This window comes from Trachurus japonicus, chromosome 2 (assembly GCF_045865225.1).
Source record: "Trachurus japonicus isolate A0001 chromosome 2, Traja_1.0".
In the NCBI taxonomy this organism is placed as follows: domain Eukaryota; kingdom Metazoa; phylum Chordata; class Actinopteri; order Carangiformes; family Carangidae; genus Trachurus; species Trachurus japonicus.
Window position 1 is genome coordinate 10083549 of NC_140908.1, and position 9972 is coordinate 10093520.

The following is a 9972-nucleotide window of genomic DNA, read 5'->3' on the forward strand; positions in this document are numbered from 1 at the left end:
CATGAATAATGGGTTTGTCTCTGACCCAGGTGAACTCACTTTACTCACAATGTGGATTAATATCAGATAAATAGTTTGGGGAGGTAGTTTAAAGGTCACGAACGCTGACAAACACTTGGCACCGCTGGAATATACAGCCGGCATCAGTGCTCTTTGATTTCTAGAGGTGGGAAACGCTTATGTCATTCCGTAATTGCTTCGGCGTTCCCATGACCACGGGGGAATCTGAGTAATTAAATGTCAGTGTATTGTTTGACTGGTGTAATCTGCTCAGTCACGCTGTCGTCGGCGGAGCAAACACCTTCGGCTGCCTGAGGATCATCAGTCAATGTGCTGGAAATACAAACATTTCACAGGATCAGACGTGGAGGCTGCGCTCTCTCTTATCATTTAGGATTGTATCATACTATACGAGTTTCTGTCTTCTTTTAATGAGTGTCTGTATTCTTTTAATGTGTTATAAGCCACGGCAAAGATGATTTTATGTGATAAACAGACAATAAAGTTTGCCTAATCTAATCTAATCTAATAGTCTCCTGCAGCAGGTCCTGCAGAAGAAAAAGAGTCGGAGGACATTTGTAGGAGCAACGCGTCCTGTAAACCACACCCCTGCACAGATGAACACTATTTTTACTCCCATTCCTGCTGAAGGTGTTTGGTTTCTCTTACACTGGGCTGGTTCTGCAGAGTTGAGAGGGGGGGAGGTGGGAGGAGGGGGGCGGGGTGGAGAAAATGCTCCTGCTCCTGCTCCTCAAGACCCTCCTGTGACAGAGAACCCACCTCCCAGAGCCCCAGCTGGCCTCAGGTCATAAAGAAGCATGGGCAAAGGGGGGGCTTAAAAAAGAGCAGCGGCATTGTGTCGCTGCTTGGCTTTCAGTTTGTTACATGAGCCTTATTTGGAATAAACAGCGGAGCGGCCGAGCCAAGTGTCCCACGGAGGAAGAGACGGGGGCATTTTAGACATTTGTGGCCTTAAAGCTCAGTGTTTACAATGAGAAATGTGTTGTCACGTGGTTTTCAAGGACAATTTCTCACAGGTTAAAGTCATTAAGCGTCTGATGTTGGCAGATTCGTTTACAGTAGTTGTTGTTGGCTCTCTGCTGCGCCCTCGTGGCGTCTCTCTGCAACTGCGCGATGACGCCCAATAGGCCACTGAAATTCACCACAGGGCAACAGCTGTAAAATGACACATGGTTTATTGCCCATACAGTGCAAAGGACAGGCAACAGCTTACACTCAATGTTGTGGGGTTAAGCCCTTAACACAATGACACAGCTGTATTTATCTTTAATGCGTTAACTACTGTAGCTTCGTTGTTTGTGTTTCTCCGAAGAGGAAAAGTCAAACTAAACTAAAACATGAATTTCTTTTGAACATAACAAACTAAGAGTCGTTTAATGTTAACAAATTCTTTTTTTCACAATTTTAATTATACACACAAAGAAACCAGAAACAGCGAAAGAAGCTCTCAGCTTTCATATACATCTGAGATATTCATTTGATTAGTATTTATCCTGTTAAGCTCACGGCGGAGAGGAGCAGGAAGAACATGGCACAAGCACTGAAGCGGGAGTCAAAGTCAGTTTCTGTGTGACCTGTCAAACTCTTGGAATATTATTTATGGATATGAATGCAGTGTTTCCATGCGTGTGTGTGTGTGAAGTGCGCCCCTTCTTCTTCTTGTTGTGTTTTTCGTGGTGTGGAGCGGGACTGGGGTGGGGTGGGGTGGGGTGGGGACTACCTGGGGGGGGGGTGGGAGGGGTTCTACACCTCAAACGCGGGGAACCTGGCTTTCATCGGCTGGAGAATGTCGGCCAGGAAGTAGATGGTGCCCGCCATGCCTGCAGACAGAAAGTTATAATCGGTCAGCTCTATTCTGTGATTACGAGCAATATTGTTAAAGGGATAGTTCAACATTTTGGCAAATTCACCTATTGCCATAATCCCTATAGTTTTAGGGGGTAGGCTCATTAACTTTAATTATCGGTGCATGTTGTTTTGAGATCTGCGGGGCAGAGACGCAAGCTGCTCAGCAAACACAATGGAGGTGAATGGTACAGGTCCCCTGTTCCTCAGAACTCATCAAATACACAATCCAATAACTCCAAAACCTTTGCGTGGAGAAGTGGAACTACTAGACGTGTCTGGAATGTAGTTCCGGCTATGCAATTATCTCAAAAACAACTCTGTCTTGTAATGTTACATTATTATTTCATAGTGTGATGAATGTGCAGGTCACAACTTGTCCACAAGAGCGTTTTAGAGTTGTTGGATTGTGTATTTGATGAGGAACAGGGGACCTGTACCATTCACCTCCATTGTGTTCACTGAGCAGCTCACGTCTCTGCCCCGCTGATCTAAAAAATACTTGCACCAATAATTAAAGGTAATGAACCTACCCCTATGACTATAAGGATTATGGCAATAGGCAAATTTGCCAAAATGTTGAACTATCCCTTTAATGAGTAAGTAGTACTGTACATGCTGTCATGGATTACCTTCAAAAAGTGAGAAGGGGGTGTCTGGTGTTCTGCATCCATGTCTGCCGTAGTTCATGCACCAGTCTGCAAACTGGAGAGAGAGAGAAGAAGGAGGGGGGGGGCAGTGTCATAACATTTCTATTGTGTCACAACAGCGCTGTACTGACCAGTCTCAGGGGAACAGCCTGCAATGTCAACAACTGCTAGAAATTGTGCTCCTCTCAGTGAAATCCTAGCATCTGCGGCGGGATCAGATTATGACCACTATGTCACTCCGCTTGCACAGGCAGCATGCAGCAGAGCCGGGGGCCAGGCATCTGAAGGCTCTATTTCTATCCTCTATGAATAGATTCATATTAATGAAAGTACACGTGGGACTTGCGCCACCTGGAGCGCATCCAGAGAGCGAGAGCCCGTCACCCGCCCGCTTTTTGACGCCGACTGGCACCGACAGCTACCGGCCCCGCGTTGTCAATAAACATAAAGAAAGGCCCCCCTGCCCCTCGTTCTCGGCCCCGCCTCTCGTTTCTGGAATTTTTTTTTTTCGATTTGGATGCTGGCCGGCTGCCAGAGCCGTGTGTGCTTTGAACAAAGTTTAATACGACTTTCTAGAGCAAGGACGAACACAATCTAAAGCATTAAAATAAAAGAAGAATAAATTGACCTCTCCTGTTTGTTATGGCCATATTATACACAGCGTGAAAAAGACTGTGCATATTGGCTTTGAATTATTTGTTGAAATCGTAAAAAAGCAGTTGAATTCAGCAATTTTGAAGGTTAAAGTGAAATATCTGAAGTTATATAATAGATGTCTATTGTTTTTCACAGTTTTCTTTTTATTAAGATGCTTTACTTTGTTCATCTGCTTCTAAATCCTTCCTAAAATGTTTTTCTTTTGGATTAAATGCTGTTATTTCCCCAACACCAGATGTGCATACAAAGAGATGCGCCCTTCCATACTGTGCATACAGATGCTCACTGAACTTCCACGGATAAACAAAACTTTTAAGAAGATATTAATTCCTGCCTCTCCCTCAACTCCGCTGGCTGTCATGGTTCAAGTATTTTGGGCGCTAATTAAGATGGATGCCCCGCTACGGCGCCACAATTAATACGTGCAGCCGTTTGATCGCTGATACAGCCACTGCGCTGTGTGCGGATTATATTACACAGTCTCTTTCATGTGCTCTCACCATGCAGGCTCTGTAAAGGTGCTTGGGGTCCTGCGTCAGCCGGTAGAGAGCCAGGAAGGCGTAGGCGTTGCCCGCCGCGCCGTGGCACAGCCCGTAGCCCTTCTTCACCAAACCCCAGCGCCACACCATCTCTCCAGACTGCAGGGCCAGCTGCAGGTACTCAGCAGCACCGAACACCTGGAGCAAAAGGGGGGTGGGAATAAGTCAAATTAAATTGGAGGGATTTATGTTTTTCTATATCCTGAAGGCATCAGACTGGATCACGACTGCATCTGGGATTAAAATAGATCTTCACTGCACTTGTCCACAAGAGGGCACTGTGACTCTGTCAATCAACCCTTCTTTTCTTCCCCACACTGCAACATCCATGAGTGAGTGATATTTATTTAGCTTTGCTTGGATTCACAACTGCAGCCTTCACCTTGTACGCCTGCAGGAGCATGTAGATCACCCCCGGGGATCCGTGGCACCAGTGCACCAGCAGGTCCCGGTCGTCCCCGATGCAGGGCGGGTAGTTTCCTGAGGGGAAGCGGAGCCGGCAGACGTGGTCCACGCTGGGCTTCACCAGCCTGTGCACGTGCTCGGCGGCGGAGACGAAGCCCGGCTGTGGCGGGGGCGAGATAAGACCGAGTTTAACGGAGCGTGGAGATGAAACAGGTGGAAGTAACAGGTGGCGTTCATCGCACTCGGCTGCAATTAGTTGTTGAGTCAATTAGTTGTGTGATCAATTTACAAACAACGATTCCAGTAATCAACGAATTGTTTAAGTGCTTTCTCAAGCAAAAAAAATGCCAAATATTTCTTGATTCTTGGGTTTTAGTTAATTGTGATGGGCATTTTTGTGTATATCTTAAAGTTACTGTTTGATAATTAAACAAACTACTCTCAGATTGTCTGCATGGTGCAGGATACACACTCAGCCATCAGGTGATCCTGTTTTACCTGCATGAGGAAGTAGTAGATCCCTGCCAGTCCGTGGGCGGCGCCGACGTACTGCTCCTGGTACCACTCGTACATCAGAGGGCTCTGGTTCTGGACCCTGAACTTCCTGCTGAGGTGCTCGCCCGACGCCAGCACGGACTCACTGATCTGAGGGGAGAAAGAGACTCAGAGACGCGCCTAATCTGTTCGATTGGAGGTGATCGATGGAAGGTAAATTAGAGCAATTGGACTTCCAATATGTGAGAAACCAAACAAATTAGGGCCAATTTGCAAATCAGGGGCTGTGGCCTAGAAGTCAGAGAAGCAGGATTGTAACCAGGGAGTCTCAACTTAATGTTATTTATGGGTCAGTGACAAATAAGGGTTGGCAAGATGAGCAATTCAGAAATATCTTAAAAAACGCTCTAAAAGCATGGTTCAAATTTGTTCGTATTCATGTTGGTTTGTTGTCATTTGAAATGACATTTAAACCTGAAAATGTCAAATGGTTTAACCACAAAGGAACATAAATATTCAATATTTTACCCATCTGCAGTGGATTTAAGTGTTCTTATAATAAATATACTTTCTTGTCCACGACAGTGTTTTGGAGTTGTTGGATTGTGTATTTGATGAGTTTGATGAGGGAAACCAAGAAATTCCATGAGCCTCCGTATAGCGTAGCTCTGAGCAGCTCACGGCTCTGCTCCGCCGTTCTAAAAACAGTTTGCACCGACAATTTAAAGTAATGAACCTATGCTACGACTATAGGGATTATGGCAATGGGCCAATTTGCCAAGATGTTGAACTATCCCTTTAATGCTTTTGGAAATGCTGAGCAGGACAGATCCTAAAAACACCACTTATTTTCTAAATAATGTGACAGATTATGTCAAATCTGTCAAGTGAATTACATTTATTCCACATTTGAGTCCAGATTGATATTCCTGTATATAGTCAAGATTATCATTAATTATTTCCTCCATTTCTTCTTATCCTTAGCCAGACTCCTTCTGCAGTGAAACCCAGTCAACTAGGACACAAACAGTTGTCTCAGACTGTTGTCCCACCTGTTGGATGTACTGCAGCGGGATTCTGTCCTGCCCGAGCTGCTGGTTGATGAAGACGAGGGAGTAGAGGTAGCCCACTCGGCCGTACAGCAGCTCATCTGGCAGCCCGCCTGCTCCCTTCACCACATTCTGGTGGTACTGCAGCAGTCTGGGGAGGAAAGCACAGCAACGAGCACAGAGTAATGAGTCAGAAGAACGAGCTTTTATCCTGATCCACTGATGCACTAATGAACCGGTCTTAAAATAAATAGTGTATCCGTGACAACGTCTCATTTACAGTGCACCTAAATGATCACAATGGCAGCTTTGGCGGTTACATAAACTGAATCAAGAGTGATGCTGACCCACTGTGACATCATCATGCTGCAATCATGCTGATTATAGCTATTGTTGCAGCTACATGTCCCTGGTCAATACATATTTGCTTCATATACTGTTTCTTGATAAAGAAAATTATATATTTGGTTGAATCAACCGCAACACAAAGAAATCAGAGAATGAATGCAACATGATCATCACATCAGCACTACATAAACTGTTTATTTGAACGAACTAAAGAACAGAACGACCTCTGATGTTTTTTATTTCTTATCAGAAAGTTTCATTCAGAGTGAACAACTAAACATACAGTTTGCAATAATGACTGTACTTCACCCAGACTTACCTGTTGATGCACTCATCAGTCTCCTGCGGCCTCTGCATGCGGTGGTAGACCACAGCGGCCACGGCCAGCGGCCCCGCGTCCCCGCACAGGAAGGTGACGTCGTGGCGTCGGGTCAGACACTTGAGGCTGTGGTTGACGTACTCCAGAGCTCTCTGGAGGAACGACTCCTCCCTGAAGATGTTGTGGAGGTGCAGGTAGAGCAGAGCAATGCCTGTGGAGAGACAGATGGTGATGAAATAATTTTGTTCAATTATTTTCCTATGTTATTGTTTTTAAACCGTAACAAATTTGATCTTTGAATATGTTGAGTGAGGTTTTCATATAAGCCCTCCTGGGTTTCATACCTCCCATTTGCACATCCCAGTAATGTTGATTGTTCATGTTGTTTTTTTATATGATATTGTTTGTGCTAAATAAAAAAAATAAAAACAAATGAAACCAACCAAAACAACTGGAATGGAACCCCGAAGAAGGCAGTGTTTTTTTGCCGCTACGTGTGGGTTGTATCCCTGTTCCACTTTTTACATGCACTAGTCTGTTTTTAAAGCAGAAGTAAGCGATATTTTTGTGTTAATATAAGTCTTAAATAGTTATATCTTCCGACAGCAATCACTTACATAGAGTGTTTGGACCGAAACACGGGTCTCTCAGTCACTCTGCTCTGCTCTGAGCCGAGGAGAAAACTTTTCTCGTATCCTACAAGTTTTATCCAATGAGGAGAGAGAACGGCATGAAGGGCTGTGTGTGCAGCCAAGGGATGCGCGTGAATGTGGTGACGTAGGGACGAGGACCAATAGATCCATGACGAGGGCGGGGGCTGCTAACTCCATCGGCTGACAAGACGTTATGGTGCGTTCAAGGCAACTCGTAACTCGTGTTTTTCCGACCTGTGAAGTCGTACCAGTTCGATCTGGTACGAGTTCACGGGTCGGAAGTTACGAGTGGCCGTTATAGTGACTTTCACAGGTAAAACAGGTCGGAAAAACACGAGTGGGTTGCCTGGAACGATACAAAGACGTAAGTCGTGACTTGAAGCTGTAACTTACGGTTTCAAAAGCCTGCCTGGAACGCAGCATTAGCCAAAACGACCGGATCGCTTACTTCTGCTTTAAAGGTTTCACACTGAAAACAGCCAATTCAGTAAAGACCTCTTTCTCCCTTTTTCTAAAACAACTGGAATACATATATAAGAAAGAAAAAAAAACACTTGTGTACTACTGAAATGACATGTTAAGTAAATTTGTAGACCAAAGTGGAAAAAAGAAATATATAGAAGAAATTATCAGAGTACAAACTATTATAAGATGAATCAACCATGACAATGCATATCTCAATATGCTGCCTACCTAAATCAAATAACTCATGTTTATTTTTCTAATAATGCTGCAGATGTTCCTGTTTTCAGTCACATTGTGCAGCCTCACTTCTTGCAGTCTCATCAATGCAGGATTCCTTGCCAACAGACCAAAAATGATGTCACTATATGAAAAACAGTCGTGTAACGGTGTCATCATCACCTGCCCAGCCGGTGTAACCGGTGCAATCCCTTGGATCTGCAGACTTGAGCCCATTCTCCATGACAGCTAAAAGCTCGCTGACCTTGCTGCTCACCCTCTGGGCGAACTCTGGTGTGAGCTGAGGGAAAAGAAACATTAAAATAATGAAGGTGGAGAGAAAAAAAAACACACATATACACACCCCTAGACATTTTTTCTCATGCGTTACCTGTCCATGAGAGTCGAACAGCGCCTGTGTGCACGCAGGGCTCCCATCGTAGTCATGGTACGGATTCCTCAAGGCTCTTGTGTCCATTTTCGCAGCTCTATTAAGGCTACCCTCGTTTGACCCAGATGAGACAAAAACATTAATGTGCAGAGAGATGAAGCAATATGCGGCTTAAACGAGTGAGTTATGGCTCTAATAACGGAACACACGGCCGCGTAATGCAGCAAACGCGCTCTGCAGGGCTACACACACCCACACACACACACACACACAAACTTAGCTCGCTGAAGCTTCTGGTTAGCCTAGCTGCTCCGCTGAAGCTAGCGGCTAACAACCGGCCGTGCAAAATGTGTCTAAAAGGCGGAATAAAACACGGTGCAACCTCATATAATGTCACAGCCGTGCAAAATGCAAGCGCTGGGTCACAGTTAACACAATTCAAACACGGACAGGTACCTCTGTTAGTGCTGCACTGTTGACGTTTGATCTTCTTCGGTTTTGTTTTCCCGACCAGACTTTATCCTCAGCAGGAACGGTGCTGCCCCCTGCTGCCGCGGTGGCGTTACTGCAGCTCACCAAAACACAAAAAACAAAACAATTTTGATCTATTTTAAACAAGGACAGAATAAATGTTGTTTGTTTTTGTACATCATATGATCTGGTTAATTGTATATTTTGAATGTATATCTTTATTTTACAAAGTATCTAACATGCCAGAGCCTACAGATGAAGCCTTCACCATGTTTATTTTGTGGTAAAACCATGAACAGGCCTACTTAACGTGGTTATTCCCTATACAGACAAGTGAGATGATTGCAGCCATAGAACGTTTTGTGAAAGTTTGCCTTGATCAAAGATAGAGCTGGAGTGGGTGCATTCACCAAATCACAGATCAAAACACTGGGCTTTTTGCTGAAAAAGAAATCAAGTGGTGATTTAGTCCTAGATTTACACTAGTACCCGTGGAGGTTTTGTATACACACGGATTTGCAATAACTCACTTCAGTATATGAGGTTCCCCTTGGATCCCGGAATGATTTTGTCCCACAGGTGTCTAATCTCAGACATTACTCCATCCACACGAATGTTTCCATGCACTTCCAGGTAATTGCGCCACCCTCTCACCTCTACCAGTGAACGCACCAGAGATAATCTTTAACATTTTTCGCCAATTCTGCAGATGAGGACTCCATCCTGATGATGCTATTGACATCCAAAGCAACAAGACAAGCCTCAATTTATGAGCTTGGGGCGGAGCTCAGTTTACCCAAACTGCTGCCATGGAAACGTCATGTGCCTCCAATCTGCTCCTGACCTTCTGCAACGCCTAAACAACATGCCATTCCCGTGCATAGTGATGATAATTACTGTAGTCACAGAGAAGACGAGGCTGGTATCGATTGGGGCTCTGCTTAGTCTCGCTGCTGGTGTTCCACATTCTCACTTATTGCATAGAGAGAAGCTGCACCAGGCCTGTAATCTCCCCTTTTGTATGTTTTGCCCCGTGCACAGGCACAGCTGAGAGAAGGAGTATATTGTTGTGGCAAGAAGACATTGCACATTCAAAAAGAGTGCAAATGGATACGTCCTCTGTGGGGCTTTAATTAGTGCTCTCTTTGTTAATATGCCTCTGTCTCTTCCCCTTTGCCTTGCTCCCATGTTTCATCCTGCTTCTCAGTTGACTCTCTTCTTCAGACTTGGTGAAATCATCAAACCGAGTCCTAATTAATCTACAATATGGACCAGATATGTTATTCTCACTTCAATTAATCTCAACATGCATGTTTTATACCGACAACCCTTTGTGAGTCAAAGATGAAATCTTGAGAGGCCACATTAATTATCTAAGTCTTTTAACATTTTACAGCCTCTCTCAGTGTTTTGTCATAGCAGTGCCTTTGCTTACTGGCTGATGTTTG

General features: G+C 44.6%; 1 protein-coding gene across 1 annotated transcript; it reads right to left on the bottom strand.

The window, feature by feature from the left end:
• Positions 1–1179: 1179 nt before the first annotated feature.
• On the bottom strand, positions 1180–8561 carry lancl1 (LanC antibiotic synthetase component C-like 1 (bacterial)). Its single transcript, XM_085800051.1, has 10 exons — positions 8510–8561; positions 8054–8159; positions 7846–7963; positions 6329–6539; positions 5665–5812; positions 4616–4762; positions 4095–4277; positions 3674–3850; positions 2499–2571; positions 1180–1841 (listed from the first exon to the last, which is right to left on the bottom strand). Exons 2-10 carry the CDS (start codon positions 8138–8140, stop codon positions 1765–1767), a joined length of 1221 nt encoding a protein of 406 aa, XP_085656177.1. The 5' UTR covers positions 8141–8159; positions 8510–8561; the 3' UTR covers positions 1180–1764.
• Positions 8562–9972: the final 1411 nt, after the last annotated feature.